The sequence below is a fragment of the Molossus molossus genome, unplaced genomic scaffold, assembly GCF_014108415.1.
Source record: "Molossus molossus isolate mMolMol1 unplaced genomic scaffold, mMolMol1.p scaffold_m16_p_4, whole genome shotgun sequence".
NCBI lineage: Eukaryota > Metazoa > Chordata > Mammalia > Chiroptera > Molossidae > Molossus > Molossus molossus.
Genome location: NW_023425377.1, coordinates 89,550,370 through 89,562,106, shown reverse-complemented (window position 1 = coordinate 89,562,106; position 11,737 = coordinate 89,550,370). Strand labels below are relative to the sequence as shown.

Sequence of the window (11,737 nt, the reverse complement as noted above, 5' to 3'; positions counted from 1 at the left end):
GCTGGTCGTGAAAGAGAGTAGGCGGGTAGTGAAAGAGAGTATCCGCTTAGGCTGGGAGCGCTAAATCCTCTTTCAGCCCTGTCTTTGCCTCCTCTTTTTCCTCGAGTCAGCTTTGTTTATATAGAAGGTGGAAACCGGGTGGAACTGCCCACCCCCTCCAGGAGGCCCGCCCTCCCTGCCCGGGCTCCTGCACGTGGTCCACACCAGCATAGTCTCGGAGGGAGGCCGAGACGCGAGCAGGAGCAGAGGCTGCGGGCAGGGCAGCGTGGTGCATCCTGCCTGTCTGCTCGCCCTCCCCAGCGCCCTCACCCACTGCAATCCCAGTTCAGACTCGGGTTCACCACCCTCCGTCCCCTTTCCCCAGGGGAGACTGACGACGGTGCCCTTTAGGTGCTCCTGACGTTTCTCTGGGTTTGCTCCGTTGCCGGAAAATAATGGTAACATGAACAGCAGAGCGTGAGCGAGTCACCAGAGGAAGGGAAGAGATTGATGGGCAGAGTGCTCACTCCAAAGAAGATCACGTTCGGAGGGCTGTGCAGGGGAAACGTTGGCGCCTCCACCTCCTGGCTGGACTCTGCTGACATCTGTAGCCTCCATTCCCCCAGTTCCCGGGTCGCCAGTCTCTGCCTGCAGAGGCGCTTTGGCAGCGTGTGAGCATCCAGGAGTTTGTGGACCTCTATCCAAACAGCAGTTCTCCCGGATCTCTTGTCCCAGCATCCTCACTGAGCACACCAGCACGCTGGCTTCGGAGGGAGTTGAACTTGAGTGCAGGTGGGTTATCCCCAAGGGAACATAGAGGAGCTGTTCAGGGAAGGCAGGAAGGTGATGCTCCAATGTCAAAAGCGGACAATTTTCTTCCTAACACTTGCTGGGGCTGAGCCGCTTCCTCCCACGCAGTTCTCCTTACTTACCCACTCGTTCCCTGCCCAGCCCTCCACACTAAGGGGGGAAACACCCCAAGTTCCCATTTTCTTAAGTGTCTAGCATGCCGTTGACTTTTCATAACTTATGATTAGTCTATGAAACAAGTCTGTTTACTTTAATCTTTTATCTTAATGGAGGTCAATAGGCTTAATGATTTCCTCAGTCAAGTCATTTACTTCTGAGCCAATAGATACTGACTTCGTCATAGTTTTCTGGGGGAAAGTAACTGTGCTTTTGTTCCGCAGATGCCCACCTCTCTCTGAATCTGCAGATTGCTGCTGAGCACGCAACAAAAGTTTTAAGCTGCTCAGTTTCTGGTGCTTCGCAGGGGAGAGGAAAGGACTTTGGCATTAAACACAAGGAGCAGTCAGGGAACCAACCATCTCCTTTAACTTTTCTTATCTGTTATCATTTGCAATGAAGAGGAAACAGAAGAGATTTCTGCAGATGACTTTGTTATTCATGGTGGCTTTAATATTCCTGCCCAACATTGGTCTCTGGTCTCTGTACAAGGATAAGCACCTGGTGAAATCCAGGGATCCTGGGGAGCAGCAGGTAAGTACCACCCAGAGAAAGATCACAGGAAACCTGGTAAGGCATGCAGTCTGTGGGGACACAAGGAAGCAGGTGGGGGGCTTGGGTTTTCTCCCAAGTCTTTACAGAACTAATATTACAAGACTCAAGAGACTTTGGGGTTTAAGTAAGTAGTTGCTTTAAGATCGCCGTCAGTGACACTGTGAAATGTAAGATAAGCTAAAAGAGAAGGATCAGAGAGGTCAAAAGGCAAAGACAATGTTTCACAATTGGTCTTTAGGTTGATCTTTGTCTTGAACTGGGTGATATGGGAATAGGTTTGTGGGATATGGGAATAGGTTTGGTATGAGTTTATCGCAGGGGTTTGTTTTTGCCTTTTATCTGCTTTGGGTGTGTTTATTGAATTGAACAAATTAAGTCATTAAAACTGTGAAGTAGTTATCAAAAAAATAAACAAACTACCATTTCTATATATTTTTTTTTTGCTTAGCAACAGCTTTTTACCCAGTGGAAACTTAGCGTCTAGTCTCTGTTTCTTCTCCCCTGTTGCTAAGGTGATATTATGGGGTATACAGGCAGAGTTATCAAGCATGTCCCTTCAGTTTCACAGTCTGGTGATAACAGTTTATAGTCAAAAGCTTTCCTTTGAATCAGAAATACCTTGTAGTATGAAATGTTTTCTCTTTACTTAGTATGCAATCCATTAGTATGTGCAATGCTCTTGACTAAACATGGATAAAAAAAATAACTATCTTTCTTAGTGAGCAATAATGCAAAACATCTTCTATAAAACGTTGATGTAATTCAATACAGTTGACTTCCTTGTTTATTAATAAATAAAACAGCTTCTGTAATTAAACTTTGAACAGTAGAACGCAGCCGTCTTCATGATATTGATATAACACTTTCAGTTAGTCCTGTGCATCACCTCAGAATATTAATATTCTTAATTTCAAGGGTCATCACCCATGTACACTATGCACTTTCCACACATAGAAAGTGCTTAAGTTGTTCATTTGTAGACAAAAGCAATATATAGTAATGGCAGTTAAATATTTGTTCTTATACTTAACAAAGTTTAATTTCTTTTTACACAGTGAGTAGTTAGTTATGAAATATGTGGAAGTAATCGGCTTTATCATTATGACAAGTAATCATTAGTTGTTGCTAAACTCTAAAGATAACTATTTGCTTATGAATTTTTGATGGATTGGAATTTTGAGGGAACATGCTGACATATTTTCATTTAGTTGTTAATGTCTTTCATCCTTTCTAATAGAAATGGAACTTTGATTTAAAGTGTATTCTGTTCTATCTTTCCAATGAAGAAAAATGAAAATGGGCACTATGGATGTTAAACTTTTTTTTTCTATTTAGATTTCTTATTTCTCCAACCCTTGATATGAACTGAAATTTTATGAACATTAACAGTCAATACACTAGTTATGTAAAACTTCCATTCCAATATTGATAAAATAACTAAAAACAAAATGATTTTTTCTAGAATTTGGCTCATTCAATAAATAATAACCATCTGAGATATTTGCTGGCATAGCTAACATTTAGCACTAATCTTATTAATGAGATCTTTACAACTTTGATACTGGCTCTATTGATTTTGACTCTTAATGAAAACTTTGTATTTCCAATGGCATAAAAATATAAAATATGGCAAATCAACTCTCTTACTTGTCATTATAATCTTCAAAAATGGTTTCTTTGTTTCTGGCTCTTCTGTAGTAAAATGGCACTTAATATCAGATGATAAGTTAGTGGTTATAAGAGCCATGAAGTGGTAAGAGAAGTTTCATATGCTGTAAAGTAACAAGATGAGTATCTTGTGACATTCCCGTTCACTAATTCTATGTAACAGTTTTGAAACCAAGAGTAAATTAAAGATAGTAGTAAATTCACAAAATGAATGTCAAACATGTACATTAGTATTTTTTGCTTAAATAATGGTTTTAAAATTAATACTTTTTAAAGATACAAAATAAAGTTAAAAAAAGTAGAAATTAATCACTTACTGAAAGATAGAATTCATTGTAAAACAGGAAAAGGTAAGCTTTTATTAGTTTATCATATTGTTAAATACAATTGGAAAGAAAATTAGTTTATGTTGACATCATTATACAAGTATTTCACACACACATGCATTTGACTAAATAACAAGTGACTTGCCGTGATGAACTAAACATGCTTGATATTGTGATATAATATTTTGCTAATGTACCTATATTTCATGTTAGTAAGTCAGCTAAATGCAAAGGTTTTCAATGGAAGCATATGATTTGACTATTGGGTAATGTGTTAATTAAATCTAGCAATTTATTTTAAAAATACATTTTCTGGGTTAACTGCTAAATTTTTCTTCAAAAGCCGTCTTTTACTATATTTATCACTAAGTTGTAAAATGCTGAAGTTAAGGATTATGTGCTGATTGGGGCACTGAAAGCAGTACTGAAGCTATTCAAAACATGTCATGTGCCTAAATGAGAGGTCTATTTTTACAGCAGCTGGGTGTCAACCAGCAGTTGTGGTTTTAGTGTGGCATGGCAGCACCCGCAGGAGTTGGACCCTTTTACTGTTTTATATAGTTTAATTATTCCAATGGATTTTAGGGAAAAACTTTAATTTGTGTAAATTCAAAATCACAGAAAGGCTAATACTTTTTAAATACTCTTAATTTGTATTTTATAAGAGCACATCATTAATAGTTTGTCTATGATTCAGTGCAAGTAGTGTTTATTATGTAAATAATAATTCACATAATAATTTAATTTATCTGAGGTAACTTACCAGGAGGTAAAAACAGAAAACTCTAATCAAAACTGTGTATTCATTGTCATGTTGCTTAGTACTTTACATATTTCTCAAATCTTTTATACTATTACAAATTAATTATTTGTATTTATTATCATTTTACATTAAAAGTAATGTTTATAAGTCCCATAATGTTTAAATATTTGCCCCATCTATTGTACAGAAAAAAATATATGAACTAAAGATTCCCAAATTATTTATCTAAAACTTTTTTATTTTATACAACAAAAGAGAATTAAAACACTAGTTTTAATCAAGCAATAATTAAAATGTTTATTTTATTATTTGGGCTCTGCAAAAGTGGAATCAGGCTGAGATAAATATTAAGCTTTTGCAATTTGTAAGGTTTTATAAAAATTTAAAAACATCTTATAGTTTTTGTTTAGATGTTATTAAATTATCAATCATAATTGTCATGTTATTTTCAGTTGAGTTAATTTTGTCACATTTTTGTTATTAGGATGATATAATTATCTCCTTTATGTTGTTTAGAAATATATACATATATTTAAAAAGTATTTATTGATAATGAATATAATATTTAGCTGAGGATGATTACTATATGATTATTGTATAATAATTCTTAGTTTCATTTAAAATAATTTCCATAGCTACTCATCTTTAGTTTTAGCTGCAATTAAAGTTATATATTTAGATCTTCATTGAGCTGTGCATTATTAAGATGATAATTAGAACAAAGCAATATTTTAGAGTAAAACTACTCCATTCAGTATTATTATATATCTCTTCCTAATCATTTCTGTAAATATAAGTAAACAAAAATCACTCCAAAACACTTTATTTTCATAAATACATTGAAAAGATTGATCTAAAAATAGCTATAAAACAGTTGAACAACTAAGTTGCAAATAATATTAGTTGTAAAAATAATTCAAGAATATTAGAATACGAAGAAGTTTTTGCAATATTTGAAATAAAACCTAGGATAAAAATCTTAGAATTTTAAATTAGACATCTTCAGAAGTGTTCAGAATGGTTTTAGAAACATATCTTTGGCTTGGATATTTTTGACACATTAAAAAACAGCCAACCAACCAAACAAACCAAACTAGGCACTCAAGTCATTTTAAACTGTACAACCTTCTTATTTCTTTGTACTTCACAATTTCTGTTTGTAAAATAGGGTGAATCATACTTGATTCATAAGGAGGTCATAAAGTTCTAAGATCACAACTTGGATAAGGAAAAGAATGTGAAGTAACATGTTGTTTTTAGTCAGATCCACATGCATGCTCTATGTGGTAGATGTGAAATTTAAGTTCCATAGTTCCATATACATCCTGAAGGAGAGTCCTCAGCATCTTTTCCCAGCTCTTCTACCTTTAGCTACACACTTTGGGGGGATTCTTTCTTTTGGCTAAGAACATTTGTTTGTGGTATTTTAAACTTGTTTTATGATGAGATGATGTCAGATCATTGGTACCCAGTGTGTGCAAACATGCTTTCCTTTGTCACAGTGATCGCTAAAGCTGTAGGATGTGTTTGTGTTTATTTTTTAATAAACACCTTAGATATTGGAAGAGCTAAGGACAGGAGAGAAAAAAAAAAAGAAGATTTTTCTCTGCTCTTGCACTCAGGATGGTACATTATCAGCACACTACATGTGAAACAGTGCATTCATTTGAGCCATACTGTTGTTAATTAGCTAAGATGTAGATTTTAATGTTAGGGTTTTAAGGACCTTTTCTTGAATTTATGGAAAATCCATTCTGACTTGTTATAAGATCATACCACACAGTTGACTGCAGCAAGTGTCTTAATTATTTGCTGTGACCTAGTAGATGGAAACATGATTAGTTCATTGCCTTACCCCATGGGAGACAGTGTGAAACCTAGTCTTCATTCACAATCCGGTGAGAAATAAAATTGTTGTTTTTACCACCCTAGCTCATTGCTGAGTTGAACAAGCTCTGCTAAATCAGTTAACCTCCCATGTGTGTTCTTCTATAAAATAAATTAAATCAAGAGTGGAATATATAGGGGAAAGGGTGAGACAGTTTGGAGAATTTAAGTGAAGTAGAGAACTGAGTTTTGTTTGATAATTTTAAGTTTTGTTAGAGAAAGCTATGACAACCTTTAGGGACGTTTTCAACTGTGTCTCCCCTGGCAATACTTTTATGCAAATAAAAGTCAGCTAAGTTACATGAAGAATTACCTTAGAGGAGGGAACAATTATTAAAATAAGGAAAATGCATTATTCAATGAAAGTAGCATATAGTTTCAGATTAGGATATGTGCTGTCCAAGAGACACTCTTATTTCTCATTTGCTTGGCTTGTTTATGATAAAGAGATAAGTGCTGTATACTTCAGAATCTTAAAACCATTGGACATGACCATGTGTTTTCTTCTCTTTCCTTCATATTTACATGCATGTTTACAAAAACACCTTTATCGAATCAGAGGTGCAAATGTGCAAAGAAACAGAAGGTTCGGAAGATGACAGTAAAGACAAAGACACACACTAGATGCTTGCTCTCCTTATGACCTCCATCTGGCATACCATAAAGCTAACAATTCCTAAATTATCTCAAAATGCAGTTGTAATGCTTGAGTGAACAACAACAACAAAAAACAAATAAAAAACATTTGTGCCACTGAGAATATGTATTTAGACAGACAGACAGATATATATATAAATTATATATAAATTTGTGTGTGTGGATTTATTTAATGCTTGAAAAGAAGACCTAAGACATACATAAATATTAAACACATGCTTACCACTACTATTTCTCACTTATATACTGGTGTCTGTTACTACCAAACTCCAATGAGGTGGCCAGAAAGAGTGAAAAAAATAAAGGTATTTTTAAAGTAAAAGGTAAATCATATCAGTGTTTTCTTAAACTATTCTACTTCTAGTGTGGTGAGAAAAAAATAGTTGAACTGGATTAGTAGTACTTTCAAATTAATCGTATTCATTTCACATATTCATTTAGCAACACACACACACACACACACACACAGATACGTCTACACATATGGTCTCACTTATAAAGAAAAAAATCACCCAACTGTTTCATTTTCTACAATTATTATTTTTACTTTTGTAACTTCTAGCTTATTTTATTGTTTTGAATCCTCCCAAAAATGATAGTCAATTGAGTTTGAAACATCACTTAAATGCTATTAATATAATTCTGGGAAAGTACAGAGAGAGCTGAAGAAAATTCATCTGTCTCTAGAAGTACTTATATCTATTCAACTGTAAGAATTACAATAAGGATTTAGCCTGTTTGAGTTGCAGTTTATAAACAGGGCAAGTCATTGTTATCTGGTAATACAATCAATACAGTTGTGGTTGCCATAGGCTACCAGCAGGTGCCTATCTGTTCTTTGTTACAAGGAGTGGTAGTGTCTCAGTGAGGGCTGAGAAGGTTAATTTTGAATTTATTTCAAGTACTCAAATACTCATGCAATGTTGTTTTAGTACATGAAGTCTAGAAAGCCAGAAACAGTGCATTTTATTATCAATCATTTTGAAAATTTGTATCATATTAAACATGACAGAATGGTCAGGGCTGCCACCCAAGTTTGAATGAGTTGGACTTTCCTTTTTCCTTATTTTTGGCATGTCTCCCCAGCAAGAGAATTCAAATGAACTTAATTTGAGAGGAAATATCAGAATTTCGATGCTGTCTTATTCTCTTTTAGAATGTAAGTGTGTAGGCTCAGGAATCAAATTATCAGGGTTCAAATTCTGATTCCAGCACTTAGCATGTTGTGCCATTATTTAGCAAGTCATTGATCTTCCTCAGATAGGTTTTTCTTAAGTCAAATGGAGATGATACTATTTTCCTGTAATGTTATAGGGAAGACTGAATGGCTAGTATCTTGAACAGCATATAAGGGGTAATAGTTATAGATTGTTATATATAGTACATGCATGTATAAGCAATAATTGCCCTTAGCAAGGCAATTAGTGTTTGTTTAATAAATATTTACAGACGGCTATCTTTGCAAGGCAATGTCAAGACAGCACAGGAGAACAATGAATATTATACAGGATTACCACTGATGCATTAAATCTGTCAAGTAAACAAATAAATAGGGTCTTAAAAAGAAATGGGGCTGTTTTTGTAATTTTTGGTCTAACCTTGACAAGTTGTCCATTTTAATTTTCATATAATCATTTATTGCAAAAAATATATTTTTGATATATTGCATTCAAAGTTATTTAAAATTAAAGTTTCAATGGAAATTAAAAAAAGAAAAAAAAGACAGTAATATTTCTTTTTAGTGACTATCTTCATGACTCGTGACAAATAAAGCCCAGGACTCCGGGGTAGGCATGTTTTCTCTATGTGAATTACAAGCAAGCATTTGAGAACTATTTTTGTTGTTTAAATCTTGCTCATGAGAGAGACTGGATTATTCTGAAGAAAAAAACGTTAAAAAGCAAAGTAGAAACTATCAAAAATTATGAGCTACTTTATATAATTACTATTCCCTTCAGTAGAATTATGGGCTACAGAAAAGAATGTTGTTGCATTGTGCCCTTTCTTAATTTCCAAACTAGTAAATTGTAGCAATAAAATTGATGTTTGTTAAACAAAGAAACAAGAAGTTCTTAGTAGAATGTTCTATGAGTATCATCAGCATTTAGAAAAAGAAGAGAATAATACAGTCCCTAGACCCGTTAGACAGGGCGTTTTTCTTACAAGGGGTGAATATTGAGCTGTATCTTTTTATTAAGATGAGATAAGATGGGATTAGGCTGAGGGAAGAGTAGATACTTCAAGTTCATATGTTGGCCTCATTACTTGCTGAAATACATCATCTTGGGCAAGTATTGAACCTCAGTTCTTTATATTTTAATACCCATTAAAGGGTAGCAGAGAGAACTAATCAAATTAACATGTGTAAATTGCCTGGTGTATAGTAAATGTTCAATTAAAGGAAGCTTAACAAATAACATTGCTGCCTTTTTCTTAGTTTTTAGAACATTTATTGAAGGTAATGAATTAGGTTGCTATTATGTAACCCTAGTCTAGATATAACAAAACAGGTCTCTATCATTATTTATTAGTAGTAAAATAGATATTTATTGAATATATGCAGGATGCTGTGCTAGACCCTCAAGCCATTAAGTGATGAAGAAATAAAGCTGTTTTCAATTATTTTTTGATCTGTTAGTGAAGAAAAGTCATGTGCACACTTATAGGGCTGGATTAAATTGCTTTATAAGAAATTCATGCTCTAATTATTTAGAGTTTGGAAGAGGTGGAGAAAGTGTCAGTTACCTTGTGATATTTGTGTGGCCCTAAGTGTTTCCTAAGTGTTTACTGATTTAATCCTCCAACATTCATGGAATAGGTTCTTCTATATAACTCAATTCACAGTTAAACAAGGCACAAAGGGAAGACTGAATTCATAAAGAGAGAATGGTGGGCAGTGTTCACAGCCACAGTTTGAGGCACATGAGGACTTAACAGCAAGTCGTCGGGTCTGGTAATTCATCTAGGTACTCTCTTGATTGTAGTCGCGTACAGTTGCAGAGGTGTCAACAAAATTTTAATATATTAACTGGTAACACTAAACATACAGATAAGATATTTTATATTCTAAGACAGATAAGAGATGTTGGTGGGTCAATGTTGACTTAAACAGCTGAATTGTGAGGATCTGGTTGGTAGGAGACATGAGAAGCCAGAAGAGAATGAGGGGCCAGTCCCTATGGAGAATGAAGACAGGCAAGGGGGTGGGGGTAGGGGAGAAGGAGAGAAGTGGAAATGGTTGTTATGACCTAAAATGTAAATTTATAAGTTTTAGAGCCTGTATTTTCAATAGTTTGAGTGTCTTCTGGCAAAGAGGTCTGAGATTTTTCCTATGTGATATCTTAGTAATTTGGAAAGAGGTAATTAAACATTTGTGAAATGTTCTGTAAAGTATGAAATAATATGGGTATATTGTGGATATAATATGTGTATAGATGATAGATAGGCAATTTGATGTTTTTCGTGGTATATATAATCCTATAATAAAGATTGAAGACTATAATACTGAATGGAAATGTCAAGAGATTATATGGCTACCTGGTCAATAAGGTAACAATATACTTGTCAAAATGAATTCAGACAATGACCAGATAAATTGACAGAGCAAAGGAAAAACTAATTGGTTAAGTATTGGTAGTGGGATGGGGGGGGGGCGGGTAGTATTTATTACCATAGTAAGGAAAAAGCAATATTAAGTTACCAAGAATTTTAAGATAATATATGAATAATGAAAGTAGTAAAATCATTATGATAAAACAATAAGAATAAAAGTAATACAAGACAATATACTACTTATAAAGTTAAGGTAACATTTATTTATTATTTCTTACTGGGTGCCAGACACCATGCCAATCGGGTCTTAAGTAGTCACAGGAAATCCATGATATACATAATATTACTGTCCTATATTGCAAAAGCAATGACCTAGTTTATTTTCAAAATTTATTAAGATCATTCAGGGATAATTCTACCAACATCAAAATGTTGGACTATATATAATTTACCACATAATAAACTACATTGCTAGTATCCTAGACCATAGCAACACAAGAAATGACATATTACCTATGAAAGGAAATATACACAGTGGTTAAGGGTGTGGATCAGCCAGGCTGCCTATTTTTAGTTCCAGTTCTATTATTTGCTGAGTAATCCTGGACAAGTCACTTATCTACTCTTTGCCTTGAATTTACCATTTCTAAAAGAGTATGAAATTAGTGCCTACTTGATTGAGTTGATGTAGTGATTAAATAATCTAATGTGCATAAAATGCTTGGAAAGCTTGATTGTACATATAAAGTGTTAGCTGTCATTATCTGTTACACTTCTAGAGAATTGAAATTGGATAGAAATATAAAGTATTTTTCTATACCATTTTGTTTATTAACCCATCATGAAGCTATATAAAAATGTTTGCATTTTTAAAGGTTTTTCAAAAATGCACGAAGCACCTTTAACTTCTACTTTTCACTTTTTATTCTGAGTAACCCATATGAAAATACGGTAGTACTTATTTTCACAGTTTTGTAACTGGAACCAAGGTCTCCTGCAGTCCTACATGTTGGAAGCCAACTAGATTTTGACAGAGAATTTAGTTCTTCCCAGCATATGCACACAGCAACCAATTGTATTGTGGTGACCTTTCCCCCATATTTTTTGTGCCGTTCTCTCCATGTGCACTTTGATTTGTGGATGGTTGATTTCTCCATATGTATTTTGCCCTCAAGGGATAAAATATATCTCATATATTATTTCTCTAAATCAATCTAAACTTCCAAAGAAGATTATCTAAAAATATCTTCAGGATCGAATATTTTAATATCTTATGTGACTTGAATTTTAACGTTTCTGTTCTGGTTGCTTCTAACAGTAAGGTGGTGTTGGGAAAATGAAGAATGATGTTGCGAGAGGAGATTCACTTGACAAAGTAAGAGCT

General features: G+C 34.3%; 1 protein-coding gene across 1 annotated transcript in view; it reads left to right on the top strand.

Annotated features, from left to right (window-relative positions):
* Positions 1–200: 200 nt before the first annotated feature.
* The window catches only part of GALNTL6 (polypeptide N-acetylgalactosaminyltransferase like 6), a 1,114,860-nt gene continuing 1,103,323 nt past the window's right edge, over positions 201–11,737 (top strand). The window contains exons 1-2 of the mRNA XM_036240055.1: positions 201–771; positions 1,170–1,479. Coding sequence (XP_036095948.1) covers positions 1,342–1,479 — 138 coding nt within the window. The 5' untranslated portion in view covers positions 201–771; positions 1,170–1,341. The remainder of the gene's footprint in view (positions 772–1,169; positions 1,480–11,737) is intronic.